General features: G+C 48.6%; 4 protein-coding genes across 6 annotated transcripts; 1 reads left to right on the top strand and 3 right to left on the bottom strand.

Annotated features, from left to right (window-relative positions):
* Positions 1-344: 344 nt before the first annotated feature.
* Positions 345-2,690, bottom strand: LOC114857206 (cytochrome c oxidase subunit 5A, mitochondrial). Its single transcript, XM_029153449.3, has 5 exons — positions 2,530-2,690; positions 1,585-1,701; positions 791-912; positions 570-687; positions 345-483 (listed from the first exon to the last, which is right to left on the bottom strand). Exons 1-4 carry the CDS (start codon positions 2,600-2,602, stop codon positions 574-576), a joined length of 426 nt encoding a protein of 141 aa, XP_029009282.1. The 5' UTR covers positions 2,603-2,690; the 3' UTR covers positions 345-483; positions 570-573.
* An 86-nt stretch (positions 2,691-2,776) lies between these two features.
* Positions 2,777-4,449, bottom strand: rpp25a (ribonuclease P and MRP subunit p25, a). Its single transcript, XM_029153448.3, has one exon. It carries the CDS (start codon positions 4,099-4,101, stop codon positions 3,499-3,501), a length of 603 nt encoding a protein of 200 aa, XP_029009281.1. The 5' UTR covers positions 4,102-4,449; the 3' UTR covers positions 2,777-3,498.
* A 25-nt stretch (positions 4,450-4,474) lies between these two features.
* parp6b (poly (ADP-ribose) polymerase family, member 6b) lies at positions 4,475-10,350 on the bottom strand. 2 transcript variants are annotated; one of them, XM_055509495.1, is made up of 24 exons: positions 9,905-10,350; positions 9,714-9,794; positions 9,366-9,431; positions 9,043-9,140; positions 8,893-8,953; positions 8,738-8,825; positions 8,597-8,663; positions 8,373-8,522; positions 8,151-8,292; positions 7,940-8,071; positions 7,757-7,852; positions 7,592-7,684; positions 7,346-7,471; positions 7,191-7,256; positions 7,033-7,100; positions 6,882-6,930; positions 6,677-6,789; positions 6,532-6,604; positions 6,371-6,440; positions 6,207-6,286; positions 6,064-6,127; positions 5,897-5,981; positions 5,668-5,810; positions 4,475-4,934 (listed from the first exon to the last, which is right to left on the bottom strand). In XM_055509495.1, exons 2-23 carry the CDS (start codon positions 9,714-9,716, stop codon positions 5,714-5,716), a joined length of 1,887 nt encoding a protein of 628 aa, XP_055365470.1. In that variant the 5' UTR covers positions 9,717-9,794; positions 9,905-10,350; the 3' UTR covers positions 4,475-4,934; positions 5,668-5,713. The 2 variants fall into 2 exon arrangements, with proteins under 2 accessions (XP_055365470.1, XP_055365471.1); XM_055509496.1 differs by having other exon boundaries at positions 9,043-9,137.
* A 1,155-nt stretch (positions 10,351-11,505) lies between these two features.
* On the top strand, positions 11,506-16,676 carry pkmb (pyruvate kinase M1/2b). 2 transcript variants are annotated; one of them, XM_029153447.3, is made up of 11 exons: positions 11,506-11,645; positions 12,475-12,653; positions 12,743-12,834; positions 13,799-13,930; positions 14,009-14,195; positions 14,279-14,549; positions 14,639-14,789; positions 14,864-15,016; positions 15,418-15,584; positions 16,008-16,189; positions 16,314-16,676. In XM_029153447.3, the coding sequence occupies exons 2-11, from the start codon at positions 12,503-12,505 to the stop codon at positions 16,418-16,420; spliced, it is 1,593 nt and encodes a 530-aa protein (XP_029009280.1). In that variant the 5' UTR covers positions 11,506-11,645; positions 12,475-12,502; the 3' UTR covers positions 16,421-16,676. The 2 variants fall into 2 exon arrangements, with proteins under 2 accessions (XP_029009280.1, XP_029009278.1); XM_029153445.3 differs by having other exon boundaries at positions 11,530-11,641.
* The last annotated feature ends 369 nt before the right edge of the window (positions 16,677-17,045 follow it).

The raw sequence follows: 17,045 nt of genomic DNA, 5'->3' as shown, positions 1-17,045 counted from the left end.
AGAAGTTACTAAGAACTGTAAAGGAGAAATCCTCTGGTCTTGATTCTCTGACTATATGTACAAAATCACAGCTATGTGTTGATAATCACACAATCTGACATTTGTTATGTATTGCAAGTTTATTTCACCAGCTTTTAATTTTCCCTGAAATCAACAGATGAAATATAGATTGAAAACAGAAGTATGCTTTTTACATTCATGTTAAAATGCTGCTCCCTAGTGGCAAGACATGACTGAGACAATGAGAGACAGACAACATGCACCAAGCGTCGCTCTGCTCTTAAAGCAATGTTCAAAATATTGCTTCAATATGTAAAATCTTCCAAAATAGGTTTGACACTCAATAAAGATACATTTTCCTTTATTAGGCTCATCAATATTTTACAAGCAACAGAACGTAATAAAGGCCAAATTAAATATCACACTTTTATGAGGCAAACATTTATAATGGTTTTGGATCTGGGGGTCTTCACTAGCAGGTACCTGCAAAAAAACAAAAAGCAACAATTTCATTAGTCTGCCATGTTGTGATGGTAGTAAAAAAAATGTTACACACTTCTAATGCTTACTCATCTACGCTTTGTCAATGCCAAGCTCTTCAGGTGTGGCGATCCCAAGCTCACTTAAAGTTGGCCTGAGCTCCTGGATCACGTATGGGTAGATGTCTTTATGAGGGCCAGCTTTTTCCTGAGGAAATAAAACAAATGTAAAACCCGTAATCACTCTCATATGGACAACAACTGCTAGGATACCGACTGGTACTGGTGTCGGAAAATGCCTTTGGTCTCACCTTCACGACTTCCAAAATTCGGACAGTGCTGGCAAAATCGTCTAGCCTCCGACAGGCTCTCAGTGCTGCCTCGAGAATCTTTGGCTCAGGCACCAGATCGTACTCGATCAATGTGTTCACCCCTGAAAGAAATAGCACATGTAACTGGAGGATTTCACACAGCTGCACTACGTGCTTCAGTAACGGTCGTTAAAAGAATCCAGCACCCAGGGGTTATAACACTGTAAAGCAAAGTTTAACGCAAGGACTTCCTACTGAGCCACTTTCTTAAGTGTATGAGTTGGCAGTTTCCTCACCTTGAAAACAGGTCTTTCCTCTCTAACCTGTTTTTCCATTTTATTAAATTATGCATTTAAGTGTAACGTTTTCAAATAACATAAAGCATGTACTGATATGATCAATGAAGAGTCTGAGCGTTATTGTTGATCAATGTGTATAACTGACAAGATTTTATTTCTATGGAAATTTTTCCATTGTGTCAATCATCTCATCTGTTGTGATAACACAGAGGTCAACAGTGGAAATGAGCACAGGTGTTACGAAATAATTAGCAGAAATATGGGTTTGAACATGTTCTGTTAAAGGCAGCAGTGGATGAGCCCAGGTTTGCAGTTGAGGCAAAACAGTCAGGTTTAAGTCTTCCACTAGACATTTTGTTAGTTCAAGCCAAGACTTCAAAATCACCCTGCTAGTTATTTTCAAAGTGTTACTTTACTCTTTGAAATAGCAGAAATGAATTTATCATTACTTATGGAAGATTTGTAAGTTTAGAGCTGAAAAGTCCATTTTCTTACCCTTTCTCAACTCCCATGCGTCGATGTCTGGCCTGTTGAAATAGGTGACCCAGCGGGAATCAAACTCCTCATCCGTCTCCTGGGTCCCATGTGAATAACACCTCGAGGCCAAAACAGCTGCAGACAAAAGCACAATGTCTGGTTAGGCATTCTGTCCCCCCCAAAAAAAACAGGATCAACAGTGGCATCTGGTGTCAGGTAATGCGGAAAGGCAAACAAAGTCAAGGATGTCTACTGGTTGTAAAGGACAAAACTGTCTGGTAATGTCTGGATTATAGCCAACGTGCTGATACGAGAGACCTGTTCCAACCAAACTGTGCAAACACTGAAAAAACAGGAAATGACTTTATTCTTTTAATATACATATGTGTTTATCACTTTTTATGGAGTCAGACACTGTGCACCTACCAGCTTTTACTAGTTTTAGTTTATTCTCTAAAAGAAAAGGAGTTTTAGTTAATTCTCTAACAGAATAAGACAGGAGTAGCATATTGTGGCTGTAAAAAACACAGCGGCAGAACAATAGCGGACGTTTGTCAACACAACACACAAGTCAACCGTCGTTAGCATGTTAGCAGGAAGCATCAGCAGCACAATCACAGGGCCCGAGTCTGCGCCTTGCAACTGGGTCATGGCAAGGGCACAGGAGGCACCGAGCCGCTCACGGAGACAAGACTAGAGCAGCCCAGACTCGTCCTACGCGACCGATGGCAACGTTAAGCTACACGCAACACGGTTGGACTGAATCCCCGGCGCTTTGACTGCGCGGTGCGTGGTTTCATCGGTAAAAGCTACACCGGCTACGCTAACGGGAGCTAATGCTAGCTAGCAACGCGCTTGCGGTCACCGCCACTGTGCAGACCGCCACGATGGGTTTCAGCTACAACGTGGTTTCGCACGACCCCAAAACGAAATACGGAAGTGTCCGCAAAATGGAAATATTACCTTGGCAACGTGGTTGCGTGCGGGTCAGAGCCCGGACCCCGGAGACAGAAAGTCGGACGGCGGCACTGAACATGGTGATGAGCAGCTGGACTACACGCACCGGTGAAGTCTGGCAGGCGGAGGCTACAGCTAGCAGAACCGCCGGTCACGTACACGATTTTCTTCTGCGCATGTGCAAACCGCAGCTCGTTTTTTTTTTTACTGTAGACGGTTTTATTTTGACCTAAAAATAAGAGCGCGTCAAACATTCTTCACATGTATGTACTTTATTACACAGTTAAATGTCACATGGGAAATAGAAGCGCTTGCTTGGAATACAGGCCTACTCTCATTGAATGCGTGATTTAAACACGTGTTTGGCCTGTGCTCCATAAATAACATTTGTATTATAACCAAAAATATTCATATCTTGTTCTTGCATTAAATAGATAGAATATTCAAGCATTTACAAATCTGTTCCCTCCGAAAATTTTCCTTAGATCGTTTAATATAAATAAATAAATAAATAAATACATTAAATCACATTCAATGTAAATATTTCCTACAAACAAACTGTGGGAGATGAAGTATTAAAATGATTTTTTATACATAACTATAACAACAAGACAAGATATTGAAGACATGTCTGGTATTTAATGGTGGTACCTCAATAAAAGTCCAAAACCATTTAATCTATACTTTATGTACTAAATGGATCATGCGCTATGTGCAAAAAGCTATTTTCTGTTAATATTTTAACAGTTAAGCTCTGGATAGTAACAGTTAAGCAATATTTGTCTTTATTTACTATTTTTTGAAAATTTAGCAATTAAATAAATGTAGTGGAGTAAGTAAATTCATAAAATATGGATATCATGCACATATGGTATTCAAATATGATCCTGCTAAACCATCATAATAAAACAAGTGAGGCTGTCTCAGGTTCCAGTTGTTTTAGAAATACTTGCAGTAATATCAGACTCTGGACGTTCAAAAGGAACAAACACCCAGCATGTCATCCCGACAGACTCTCTTGGATGGGAGCTGTGAGGAGGGACTGAGGTCCGGCCTAACCACAGCTCTCCGCGTCTCTGTGTCCTCTGCGGGGACGCCCGGGGCTTGTGGGGGTTGGTATCCAGGCTCCTGGGGATCCAGGGGGTCTTTGGAGAGCAGGATGCAGATGGCAGGGACTGTCCTCTGCACAGTCGTATTTGATTCCCCTCGATTCTCCCAAACCTCGCTCAGTGTTTTGTAGTAGAGTTTCGACACCTGGTGCAGACCTCCCACTCTACGCTTCAGAATCTCCACGCAGGTGATGGTCTTGGTGAGCCCCCTCCCAGAGCCACTGAAGACCACCTGCCTGGGCGGCGTCCCGCAGGTCCCTCCTCTGTCTCCCTGCATGCGGGCGGCTGCGAGTCGCAGTAGATTGCGGATCTTGCTGCCTTCTTTCACTCTCATGTGCAGGATGTCTGCGGCCAAGCCGGGGATCGGGAAGGGACTGCTGTCCTCCGTGCGACTGACTCGCCTCAAGTTGTGCCCGCCAAGTTTTGGAGACGTGACATCGGCGGTGAATGGAGCAGACTGAGGTTCCATTGTGAAGCTGTGGGCAGTCTTCAATCTGACCCCCGGATTCAGACTAACAGTACAGGACGCTGTTTCTCAGCCTGCAGCCTTGGATTATTTGCACAACTCCCTCGAGGCGTGAAGCACATTTCTTTTTTTGGATGAAACATTAAAAACCGATCAACTTTGAAATCCAAACTTATGACTTATGCTCCTGTCATTTGCTCATGCTGCATTTCCACTCCGTCTCCTGGGCACCGACATGACAGCCAGCAGAGTAAAAGGGACCATTTCTTCTTCTAATCCCATTGACGTGAAGGAAAAGATGCCCTTGCTCTATTCAGCACTGAGGACAGCTGATGCCCACAAACACATGAGGCTCAGAGACGCATGTAGAGCGGGACATAGTGCTCTTAAAGGAACATGCAGCATTTTGCCTGATTTAGTAATGTCTTTCACAACCCAGTTCATTAGGTTTGCATTTTTATTTGTCCACATGGTTGCATGAAGAGTACAGATGAATAAACACAAGTTAATGAGATTTAACAAGGCGTGCAGCTCAAACAGATCTTTGTTTCACTGGCTTTGTGTATCGTGTGTGTTTTTGTAGATACCGCATTAAACTGCAACGCCACTGGGGTAAAGATAGAAAGAAACATCACTTACAGCCATGGCAACATGAAGTATTGTAGTTTTCACATCAACTTCCTCTTTGCACAATCATCACAGAGCCATATGGTCCTTGAGAGATTTCTTCCTTTGGGCCATTACAGAAACTTGACAGTTCTCCTCCCTCAGTCCTTCGCCTGCTGAGCTGACCCAGAAAACCAGTGCTACCAAAGTTGTGCCTTTTCCCCCAACACCTATATAACAAAAAACGACAGTTTCACTTAAAGCTGCTACTCTGACAACCTCGCATAAGGACATAAAGCCAGAACGCTTTAAAAGGATGGATCTGCGACAGGAGTTTCCAGTTGCTGCCTTCAATGGAGCTGAACTGGGGGAGGAGACCAGGAGGCAGCTGTGGGGCTCATATGGCTGCAGCACCTTGTTATAATGGTCCATGCACCCCATGTTATTCACTGACTCCGTCAATCAGCTTGTTTTTAGCATAAGCGTGTGACCTGGCTGTGTTTTGGCCCCAGGGACACGTGCGTTGTTATATGTTTTTTACTGAAAGCAGAATTGCAGGACACACAGGCTACATCAGCACCAAGTGCTTTTCCAGTATTGTCTTATTCAAGCATCTGCAGCAGTCTCCACTGTTAGGAAAGTTATGACGTTTTATTGAATCAGTCGTATTAGGAATGAAATGAATGAATGAGCCCAGAGTGGATGGGACACCTCCATCTTGTGGCGGACAACGTATCGTACACGCATGCAAGTTGTGCAGGAGCTGCTTCAACGCAAATGGTAAAGAAATTAAAACCTTCAAACATAATAAGCAAAACTTTATAACTTTATTTAGCATGTCATTATTATAAAACATTTTACAAAAGAGTGACTATTGTATATAAGGCTTTTACGGGTTCGTAACACAACAATTCACTTTCATCCAACTAATTATATCACAATTTAAAATTTAACCTCTTTAACCTTTTGTCGTATTTTTCCTCCTGTGTGTGTGTTGTGCATCATTTTCTCAGCATGTCTTCGAAGCAATTACTTGCAAAATTTCCTTGCGAATCCTGGCGTCCTGCGTGTTGATGTGGACGTCTCCCACTTGGCCATTTTCATATCTGAGGAAGATAAACAGGGAGCGCTGTAGAAGCACAGATGTGGAGAAGACGAGCGGGTTTTCAGGCAGTTCTGTTGTTTTACTCACACAAAGAGGAATCGCGTGCACACGTGGTCGGACACAGGACAGACCCAAATGTTCCCGTGTTTCTGAAGGGCTTTTGAAGTTATAACTGTAAAAAGCACACAAACGGATATTAAAACGCCACCTAGTCCTCGGTTCATTTGTTAAATGACTGAATGGCTGTTTGCTACCTTCACAGAGGGCAATGCAGTTCAGGTTCCGGCTCTGCAGAAACCGCGCCTGACCCGGCTCTTCCTGAAAGAAGTGGGGAACAGGATGAGACACAGGCGCTGACAGCGTGAAGGCTGAGACTGGACAAACAGGACTCGTCTACCGCTTTGATTTTGTTGATTCGGTTGTATTTCTTCAGGAGTTCCTCCTTGGTGGGCATCTGGTGTTGACCTTTACCCATCTCTAAAATGGAAACGCACTCGAATCAATAGGGAATCTGATGAAGATGGATGCTGGAAGGAACAACAATAAAGTGTGTGTTCTTACCAGAATAGTCAAAGGATATGCTGGAGATGGGACTCAAATAGATGCCCTTCCCATATACAGCTCCATGAAGCTTAAAGGAGTAAAATGAAAGCTTTGTGTTTCAAAGATCTGAAGTTTAGATCCTCAACTCTACACGTGTGTAAAGTTCCTCTGTGTCTTACCTGTAATTTTGTGTAGGAGGCGTTAACGAGGCCATTTCTCAAAATCGAGTGCCAGTTTTCAATGTGGGAACCACTGACGAGGAGGAAAACACGGTCACCCTCTGTGTGCATGCGTGTGTTGAAGCACCGCTGTCCCGTTACTCACTGGAAGGCGAAGGTGCTGCCGAACAGCTTCCTGGCGGTTTGAAAACGAGCCTCTTTGGACGGAGGGCTGCTGATCAGCAGGAACTGGTGCGGCGTGTGCATGAACTTCAGCTGCTGCAAGACAAGACGGTCCGATTCGAGTGAAGCGGGAGCAGCAGAATGGGATCCGATGCTGATCATCAGAACCTAACGGCGAGCGGTCATACCCTGTTCAGGGGAAGCTTGACGATGTGTGATCGGTTGCTTGCTAAGATCCTGCGGTCAAACGCACACGCCTCGATGTGAGTGGAAACGTTCTGACAATAAATGATCTGAAGGGAAATGGAGTGGACGCTTGTTTCACAGTGCGGCGCTCACCACTGCAGCAGGGGGTAAGCCAGCGGGTCCACCTTGTCCATCTGCTTCTTGATTTCTGAATACGGACCCTGGAAACCAATAGATGCCAGAAAGTCTCCAGATTATTCTCCGACAGCGATGCTCACATGTGCATATTGTGAAATGCGTCACAAATTCACCTGTGCCACCTTCCTGATCAGCAACACGCTGTCCAGAGCTTTTTGCAGCCGCTCGTAGCTTTTTCTCTGTGATTGAACAAAGCTTTTGAAATAAATATAGCGAATGCATCAGCGGATATTAAGTCAGTGCCAAGTTGGCTGGGCGCAGCTGAGACCTTGGGACTGAACGCCAGGGTTTTGGGGTCGTACGGATCCACCACGGACGGGTACGGGTCAAAGATGATGCTTTTGCGTGAGGACTGGAGAGCAGCTCTGCACATGGCGACCAGCAAGTCAATCACCTGCAACAGCAGAGATTACCGGGATGCACTAATCTCATTGTGCGTGTGTGTGTGTGTGTGTGTGTGTGTGTGTGTGTGTGTGTGTGTGTGTGTGTGTGTGTGTGCGTGTGCATTAACAACCTCTGCGCCGGTGGCAACCTCCTCCGTTGCTCCAGACATGACCCCCAGTGTATAGAAGGAAAAGACACAGAGCTCCCTGGTGCAAACTGCAGGCTGCAACACAGACGACACAACCTTCAGTCTCCACGCTGATCATGGACTGTGCAGTGAATGAAACGATGATACCTTCAGCAAAGGCCTGTTCTGAAAGACGTGCCGCTCGTCACAGACCACGCAGTATTCACTGAGCGTGGGGATCCTCTGCTCTGCGTACCTCATCACCTGAGCCCCGTTTAAGATTCCATTCAGATCGTTGTATAACAATATATATTATATATATAACATAGCTGGATGCTGGACAGGACCCACCTGCACCAGGAAGCCGTGCTGCAGAGTCGGGCTGCTCTTACAGTGTCTGATGGCCTGAGAGGAGAAGAGCAGCTCTATCAGCTGCTTGGTGCTCAGCTGAGCTGAGGACTTGACGGCCGACACCACCACCCTCTGCGGAGGAGGAGACACGGGCATTTGATGCTGCCACACGCGTGCATTTCACGGCGCCGGCTGCAGGGGGAGCACTCACCCTACCGCTGGGCGTGTAGGTGAAGAGCTCCCCCCTGGGAGTCTCCACGGCGCAGGAGCTGGTGCGATGCGTGAAGCGGTTCAGCCTCATTGCCGGCAGGACGACCCGTCCTCCCACCGGCTTCTCCCGCAGCACGTCCGACCTGCTCGCGGTGAGGGGGGGGTGGAGGTTCAGAACCAGTGCAGGTCAATCAGAAGTAAAGGGAATGAATGCGGCAGGTACTTTGACAGCGGGAGCCAGATGCTGAGTCTCGCACGGAATCGCTTGATGGTCCCACTTGCCCTGAAGCGACTGTGTCTGCTCTTGTGTCGCACCTCGATGTTCTGGTTCGTCAGGTGATTCCACTCGCGACTTATGAAAACCGTGAGGATCCTGAGGGACGGACCGGGACCATTAAAACCGCGCCACGTGCTACGGTTCCTAAGTACTATAACGTCAGCACTCACTTCTGCAGCTGGTGCCCGAGACTGAAACGATCTGCGTTGGATGGTTGGAAGACTTCCACCGACGGTGCTGTTGTGAGAGGCGCCATTACTCAGGAGTCACACTACAGTGGCCTGAAGCGTGTCTGCGGCAGCGATGCTCACCAGGCCCATCCAGATACTGAGAGAGAGCGAAGTGCAGGCGTATCACGATGTGCTCTGCTGGGTTGATCCTCCAGGCCGTGGCCACCGCCTGCTGGGGACACCCCAGAGTCACACTGCTGTACCCGCAGCACGGACCCTAAAGAACCCTAACTTACGTCCAAGACGTTGGGCTTGATGTTCAGGTCGACGTCCACGCAATCCACCGAGCCGTACTCTCTGGCAGAGGAGAAGGAAGCAAAGGTCGTGACCGCGCGTAGCAGCAGCGATGCCGTCGGCTTCACTCTGAACGGCGCTCAGACTTCTACCTGACAGAGACGGCGGAGTGCGAATACAAAGAGCGGACTGCCTCCACGTCTGCGTCCAGCTGGGGGTGGCGGTGCAGGTCGGCGCCACAGCCCTCCTGCTGAGACAAACACACTCACCTTATGGTCCAAACAGCTCAGCACCGCGGGATTAAAGCACTGGTTTCTACTGAAGTGGCTCAGCAGAACCTCTACGCACGTGTGAATAGTAAATGGTACAAGGAGGGAGAATAGGTGTTTTCAGATTTGAAATGACAGTCATTTTAACAGCCGAGCAGGTCTATGAGGATTTATTCATTCATCATTTTTGCAGAAACGTGCATTACGTGTGTTCCACACAGGTCGTCCTCCGCGTCGCTGTCCTCCTCAGCCGGACTCCACTGCTCCGTGTCCTGTTGGGTTAATGGGAGACGTGCTCAGTGAGACTGTCACCTTACGTCCACGTCCAGAAGCAGCTCATTCAGAGGGCGTCAGCCAGAGAATGAGACCAGACCACTGCGTCTGCTAATTACGTCTTAACTGCGTGGTTTAGAAACTGTCGTCACGCGTCTGGAAGTGACTGTTGAAGCTGCAGTCAGTTAGTTTGTGAAGTGATTGTGAACATTTTGCCCTTAACGAAACCAGACGGTGAATGACTAGAAACCATGAAACAAATGGAGGAACCTTTAACTCACCATGTTTTCAGGTTTTGGGGCCGTCTTCAACAAAAGCCGGTAGTGTTCGCTCCACTGTGACTGACTGAACTCGACTCCATGCTGAGAGGACGACAGGACTTCATCAGATCAGATAACTGTCAGGTCGCTCCTTTTTTTCAGTTACCGGCAATGCGTTAAAAGTGATGTAATGCAGAAACACTGATTCTCACCTTTTCTTGAGGAGTTTTCACATTAGCAAATTAAAATCCTTAAAAAGAAGTCCCACAACTTTAAAGTTTGTCCGTCCCAGAATCAACACAACAAGAGGCGCCTGGTGGATGTCTGGTCGCTGTCCTCTGCTTGGAACAGAAGGAAGTCCCACATGTTCAGTCCCAGACTTCACGGTCACATGACCAGTTGTAGACAGATCAGCAGAACCTGTTCAGCCAATTGTCCCGTGTCTGAAACGAGGCTGCAGCTATTAGTTGATCATTTCTGGCCCATTCGCAGTGTCTTTGTGCTAGGTGTGTGATGGGAGTGACGCCCGTGTGATCCTTGCATCCATAAAACCAGGCTCCGGGGTCGAAGCAAAGACTCCTGCTGGTGGATGTGAACAATGGGGATGCAGGCGATGTTTTGTTTGGCATTTCTAGGACTTCCTGTCTGCCTCCTGTGCTGTTGTCTGACCCTAATCTGCAGTTAGCCTTGTTAGCAGTCACCTGCTGCTCTGCTGTCTGGCCAGATTAGACACTTCCAGGACGGCAAACATCTTCTCAACAAGGGCTTTTCTCAAACTAATCCACTTAGACACGAGAAGGTGTTTGTTACGTCGCTGTGTAAGTGGGTGGGCAGGAAATCGTGAACCCCACCTTTACTGCCATCTGTCACTGGACTGGAAACATTTTAACTCTAAGACAATGATGAAGTTCATAGGATTAAGTCACTGATCACTGATATTAAGCCTTCAACACTGAAAACTACTGTAGGTTACAACTAACCCTAACTCATCACAGACACGCATGCAGTGGTTTTACTTTTGCTGCATTCTGGGAACTTTTCTAGATTGAACACGACTCGACTTGAAACGTCTTTAGGTTTAACATGTATCCTCAAATAAACAGGAGGCGTTTGGAGTCAGATTTCCACCTCTTGACTGATTCCAGCATCCACACGTTCCAAGAATGTTTAGGAGTCATAAAGGACACACGGACACGGATGAAATACTGGAGAATGGGTTTATTTTTACCTTGTTTAACAGCTTTGTGGGCAAAGGTCACAAGTAACTAAGTGAGGTATGGGTATTTTATCTTACATCCATGTACAGAAGCTTCCACCCCTTCCATTTGTGACTTTCACACTAGTTCAGTAATGCACTTTTTACTTCACTGCATTTATTTGAAAGTCTTACTAGTTTTTATAAATGTTCTTTTTACAACATGGATGTAATTGTTTAAAAAGGGACAAATCAAATAATGTGGATGATTAAATTTATATCTGACCCATTGTACCATTATATTATTATGCTCAGCAGGGTTCAAAATAATCTTTATTCACCATTCAGTACATTTTACAACATGGACTCTGTGGTTTATATAAAATGAAGAATCTTGTGTTTATCCTTCACTTTTACTTTACTTTACAGGTTGACATTCACAGACATTATCTGCCATAAAAAAGTCTTCATTTTGACGGCTTTCAACCATGAGGAGTCCTTATAACTGCGCGGAGGATCTGGTTTTATGGTGTAACCGCACACAGCGCGTCTAAAGCGGCTCATGTTTAAATCTGAATAATAAGCATCACCGTCACACGTTCGAGCCTCGCCATTGGGCTCCGCGCGTCCCTCTGCAGCCTCCACCTTCGACCTATATCCCGTGTCACCGCGCTGAAAGTAGTCCCGCGTCGTGGGGATAAAAGGCGTCGCTCCGACGGAACCAGCGGCGCTTCGGTTCTGCAGAGTTCAGCCGGTAGGTGAGTAGCGGGGTCCGTCGCAGGTCGGAACCGACGCGCTCGTGTCTCAAACCATCGCTGCACGTTTGACGTCAAAATGTAGCTTCAACATCAGACGAATGTTTTAGTGACTGCATCACAAACTAACACTATTTGACAGTTACGCTCACTTTAGATGACGTCATATCTGTGTCGTTTTCCAATTACGCTTCATTTATGAACCGTTCAAAATCATTTGCATTTGTTTTAATAATATGCATTAGTCCGGCATCATTTCCTAATTCCTACTGTTCCATAGTCTTTCTACTTAATTGTAAGTCTTTTTATTAATAGTTAGTGAGAGAAAACAGTTTTCTGATTTATTTGGATGTATATTTTTTACATTTATGATCTAATTTTTACAAATACATCCTAGTGATATATTTTGCAGTTCATAAATACTCCCAGCTGTCCATGTTATTTTTAGTGCATGTTGTAGTTGCTGAAACGCCTCCTTGTCCTTTATGAGGCCTGTTTTGCTTTTCAGTGTCAGTTCTTTACATAATTCACAGCTATTGTTTTACGTACAAATGACCTTTGGCCTCTGTAGGAAGGGACCAGCTCCTCGTCCTCAGCTGCACATAATCTCCCACTCAATGTGGGAGAGAGGAGCCGGACAGGACTCGCTTTTTGCAGCCTGCTAGAATCTGAGTCCGTTTCTCCTTTCTAATAGTTTAAAGTGAAGCCACGGTGTCAGAGGCTTGACCTGGACCGCTCTGTGCAGCAGCTCTGAAATGCCTCAGGCTGAGCTGCTCGGAGGCCTGGTCAGGAGGATAGGTCACCTCTGTCGTTTGCCCTCCTTTCTTCCCAGGACTTTCTGTACAGACACAGATCCAGTCATGTCGAAGGCCAAAGATTCGGGCTCGTCCATCATTCACACCCAGCAGCTGCAGGCTGCCATGGCCGACACTTTGATCGAGCACATGTGTCTGCTGGACATCGACTCCGAGCCCGCTGTGTCGCGCAACACCGGCATCATCTGCACAATTGGTCAGATTTCTCACGGCTCAAATCAAGCTGTGTCCAACATCCGACTGTAAAAATGTCACATGCAACGTGTGACTCGCGTCTTGCTGCAGGGCCTGCCTCTCGATCTGTGGAGATGGGCAAGGAAATGATCAAGGCTGGGATGAACATTGCAAGAATGAACTTTTCTCACGGCACACACGAGGTGAGTGTTTGCTTCACAGCCGCAATCTCAAACGTCCCTCCAACCTTTTTCCTTAATTCCAAGCGTCGATGTCACAGCAGGTGGTTCGCCCTCAGCCGTAAACAGCAGAGAACCTGCTGCGGCTGATTGGAGCGGGTTGAAGCCCAGACGGGCTCCTCTGCGAGCGGTGCAGCGTGGGTTTAGCCTTTGCAGGGGCTGCAGTGTGACATGACTCCGTGTCCTGGTGACGGGCCGAGGCTGTAACGTGATCCGAGCGCCCGCTCGCCGCCTCAGCGCGGCCTCTCTGTTGTAGCCTGGGACCCGCACCCGGGCCAGATCTTTGGCCGACCTTCTCCTGCCGACCCCTCACCTTTAAAGGTCGTGCCTCTTTACCTTTCCCGCTGTCACCTGAGCGGAGGAGCCGTGGAATGTGTCATCGGCTGCAGCGCGAGCCCTCGTGCTTGATATTTGGGTCCTCAAAGGTTAACGGCAGCGAGTTGTTTTCGGTGTAACTCAACTCTCGGAGTGGCTCCTGTGTCGACTGGGCATCCGTGGGCCACACACGGGTCAGCACCGCTGAAAAGATCAAACCTTCACACACCCCAACAAAGTGAATGTGTAATTTATTATAAGGAGGGAGAATTCATTTGACCTCTGTCTCGTTGGCGTGTCAGTTGTCAGTGCAGCTATTATTAGTTCAGCCTCGCAGCAGCGGGTCGTGTAGGAGGCGTGTGGAGGCCGCGGGCGCTGGACCTGTGTGCGTTCCTCACACGATGTAGTTGATCAGACATGCGCAGCTATTCACGTGCACTGAATCACAACAATGCAATGCGCTAAAAATGAGCTGCAGTTGTCGCTTCAGATTTACAACCTTTAATTGTGTAACCACAGCCCCATGAGCTGTCATGCATGCACCTGTTGTGGCCCAGTTTACTTTAAGTTTTGGTTCGTGAGCAGTCACTGAGGGTCCTCCTGCTTCGTACAGTACCATGCTGAGACCATCAAGAATATGCGCGAGGCAGCCGAGAGCTTCGGGCCCGGAACCGTCGACTACAGACCGCTGGCCATCGCTCTGGACACCAAGGGACCAGAAATCCGGACCGGACTCATCAAGGGCGTGAGTTCCGCGCCGCGCGGTTGCTGCACGGCAGTGGTTTTAGCCTGAGGATCAACACCTGTGTTGGTCTCGTGTTAGAGCGGCACCGCTGAGGTGGAGCTGAAGAAAGGTGAGACCATCAAGGTCACGCTGGACGACGAGTACAAGGAGAAATGCGACGAGAAGGTTCTGTGGCTCGACTACAAGAACATCACCAAGGTGGTGCAGGCCGGAAGCCACGTCTACGTGGACGACGGCCTCATTTCTCTCAAGGTTAAAGAAATTGGTGAGCGCCGTGTGGTTTGTCTTTTTTAAAAAGGGCAAACGGCATTTTAGAAATAACTTTATCTTCATCTTTTACGCCTTTAGGCAACGACTTCCTGACATGCGAGATCGAGAACGGCGGCATGCTGGGCAGCAAGAAGGGCGTCAACCTGCCCGGAGCCGCCGTGGACCTGCCGGCGCTCTCCGAGAAGGACATCCAGGACCTGCAGTTCGGCGTGGAGCAGGGCGTCGACATGGTGTTCGCCTCCTTCATCCGCAAGGCTGCCGACGTGCAGGCGGTCAGGAAGGCGCTGGGCGACAAGGGCAAGGACATCAAGATCATCAGCAAGCTGGAGAACCACGAGGGCGTGCGCAGGTGAGGGGCCGGCTGCCGCACCGAGTCTGGGCCCGGGCAGAACTGCTTCAGAACCTCTGGACTCTTCCTTTGTCCCATTTTTCGGACAGGTTCGATGAGATCCTGGAGGCCAGTGACGGCATCATGGTCGCCCGCGGAGACCTGGGCATCGAGATCCCCACAGAGAAAGTCTTCATCGCCCAGAAGATGATGACCGGCCGGTGCAACCGGGTCGGCAAGCCGGTGGTCTGCGCCACGCAGGTCGGTGCCGCCGGGCCCCTGAGCGTTTAGCTGGGCGTGCGTGCGTGTGTGTTTAGATACGTTTTCCCCAACAGATGCTGGAAAGCATGACCAAGAAGCCTCGGCCCACGCGCGCCGAGGCCAGCGACGTGGCCAACGCCGTGCTGGACGGCAACGACTGCATCATGCTGAGCGGGGAGACGGCTAAAGGAGACTACCCCCTGGAGGCCGTACGCACACAGCACATGGTGAGAGCCCAGTCGGGTCAGAGCGGCATGAGGCCAGCGCAGCGGCAGTCCATGCTAACGAACGCCGCGGCCGACGACAGCGCCGGCTCCCATTCAAACACGTGTCTGCTAACAGCTTGCGTTCCGCTAACAGCCTGTGTGGTATTTGCTGAACCTGCTCCCCTGTTGCACCGCGCCTCCTCCATCGTCTGCTACCGAGCGTCGCTCAGTTTGCATGCGCCCGAGGACCTGCGGTGCCTGGACATCGTGAGCCCCCGCTGTTGTGAGTGAGCGCTCAGGTACGAGAGCTCTGCACCGAGACGAGCCGACCTCTGCCTTGACCTGTAAAATCCCAGCGTCCTCCAGCTTAAAGCAAACTGTGTGGCTGCGGCCTGACAAACCGTGTGTTCTGCCGAGCTCAGATCGCCCGCGAGGCCGAGGCGGCCATGTTCCACAGGCAGATGTTCGAGGAGCTGCGTCGCATCACCCATCTGACCCGCGACCCCACCGAGACCATCGCCATCGGCGCCGTGGAGGCCTCCTTCAAGTGCTGCGCCAGCGCCATCATCGTGCTCACCAAGACCGGCAGGTGAGGCTTAGCGGCGCGTTCTCCACGCGGAGCACAAGGAGCGGTGCGTTTCCGTAGCGCTCGCTCCCTCCCTGACAGATGCCCACGGCTCCCGTGGAGTGTGCCAACTTCCACTGCGCTCACAATCTGTGCTCCACTTGTGACCTTTCGAGATCTGAACCCTGACATTTTACAAGTTAATTTTAACTCCATGTTCATTCCTCTTCATTTGGGAGTTCGTCCTCATAACGCACGCTACAGAAGACGTGCCGTTGTCAGCTGGCAGCACTTTTTAATCATGGCTTATTAGAGACTGGAATTAATATAGTCCACTACAGAAATACAGCATTTTTAGATAATACACGTTTTTACGAATTTCAATTTGACCACATCTGGATGCAGTTTCCAGTTTTCTGTGTATTAACCAGCCCCTGCTTCCTGCAGGTCTGCTCACATGCTGTCCAGGTACAGACCCCGTGCTCCCATCATCGCCGTGACCCGCTGCGGCCAGGCGGCCCGCCAGGCCCACCTGTACCGCGGCATTTACCCGGTGCTCTACACCAAACCCGCCAGCGACGTCTGGGCCGAAGACGTCGACCTGCGCGTGAACTTCGCCCTGGAAGTCGGTGAGCGTCGCCACGTTTGGTCGGGAAGAGCAAAATGACCCGGACGGAGTAGGAAGCGGACTGTTGGGTCACTCCACTCGGTTCTGTAGGGTTCACTCTGTGGTTCTGTGTTCTCTGTTTTCAGGCAAGCACCGTAAATTCTTCAAGTCCGGCGACGTGGCCCTGGTTGTAACTGGCTGGCGTCCGGGGTCGGGTTACACCAACACCGTGAGGGTCGTCCTGGTGCCTTGAACTTTATGAAGGGACATGAGTAACAGCGCCCCTCCCCTCTCCAGAAACCCGTGTCCCCGTGTGTCGGACGTCTCGTCTGAGAGGACACAGGACCTCAGAGTCCTGTCCTCTCTGCAGATTCTAGATCCTGCTGCCAAAGACTCAACTCAGAACCTTTCAGTCAGAAAGTCTTGTGTATTTACCGACACTGTTTGATTGGTGAACAAAGCTGAAAAGAGTATTATTACAACATCCAAATTAAATATTATGTACAGTATGTACGGATTGTGGTTTGCTTTGTTTGTCATTGTCCTGTGTTTGATGCAGAACTGATGGTGCAGTGAGCAACTGCCTCCATCCATTCATCCAACCACAGATGATTTTACTATGGTTGAATTTGAAGTTCTTTCTTCTTTCCATTAAGGTCACTCTCATACAAAATTGTTTGTGAAATATATTAATATAAATATATATAGTGAAATATATATTACACTTATAATAAATTTGAATAAACGTATTATCTGTGCATCCCTAGTTCACTCCTGAATGTGCTGCTACTGCTGCTTCAGAGGTTCATATCAGGACAGTATTTGCAAGACAAAGCCTTGCATAAGAAGCTAAAGGCTTCCCACAAGAGCTGCAGAGT

This window comes from Betta splendens, chromosome 6, assembly GCF_900634795.4.
Source record: "Betta splendens chromosome 6, fBetSpl5.4, whole genome shotgun sequence".
Lineage (NCBI taxonomy): Eukaryota > Metazoa > Chordata > Actinopteri > Anabantiformes > Osphronemidae > Betta > Betta splendens.
The sequence above is the reverse complement of the archived record's forward strand: the minus strand, read 5'-3'. Positions and strand labels throughout refer to the sequence as shown.

Coding starts and splice junctions, on each gene's coding strand:
- LOC114857206 (XM_029153449.3), bottom strand. CDS start 2,602: ATGTTCAGTGCCGCCGTCCGACTTTCTGTCTCCGGGGTCCGGGCTCTG. Junction 1,702..2,529: donor CACGCAACCACGTTGCCAAG/GTAATATTTCCA, acceptor TTTTGTCTGCAG/CTGTTTTGGCCTCGAGGTGT. Junction 913..1,584: donor CGCATGGGAGTTGAGAAAGG/GTAAGAAAATGG, acceptor TATTTCTTTCAG/GGGTGAACACATTGATCGAG.
- rpp25a (XM_029153448.3), bottom strand. CDS start 4,101: ATGGAACCTCAGTCTGCTCCATTCACCGCCGATGTCACGTCTCCAAAA.
- parp6b (XM_055509495.1), bottom strand. Junction 8,954..9,042: donor CACTCCGCCGTCTCTGTCAG/GTAGAAGTCTGA, acceptor CTCCTCTGCCAG/AGAGTACGGCTCGGTGGATT. Junction 8,826..8,892: donor TCAAGCCCAACGTCTTGGAC/GTAAGTTAGGGT, acceptor TGTCCCCAGCAG/GCGGTGGCCACGGCCTGGAG.
- pkmb (XM_029153447.3), top strand. CDS start 12,503: ATGTCGAAGGCCAAAGATTCGGGCTCGTCCATCATTCACACCCAGCAG. Junction 14,196..14,278: donor TCTCAAGGTTAAAGAAATTG/GTGAGCGCCGTG, acceptor TTACGCCTTTAG/GCAACGACTTCCTGACATGC. Junction 14,550..14,638: donor AACCACGAGGGCGTGCGCAG/GTGAGGGGCCGG, acceptor TTTTTCGGACAG/GTTCGATGAGATCCTGGAGG.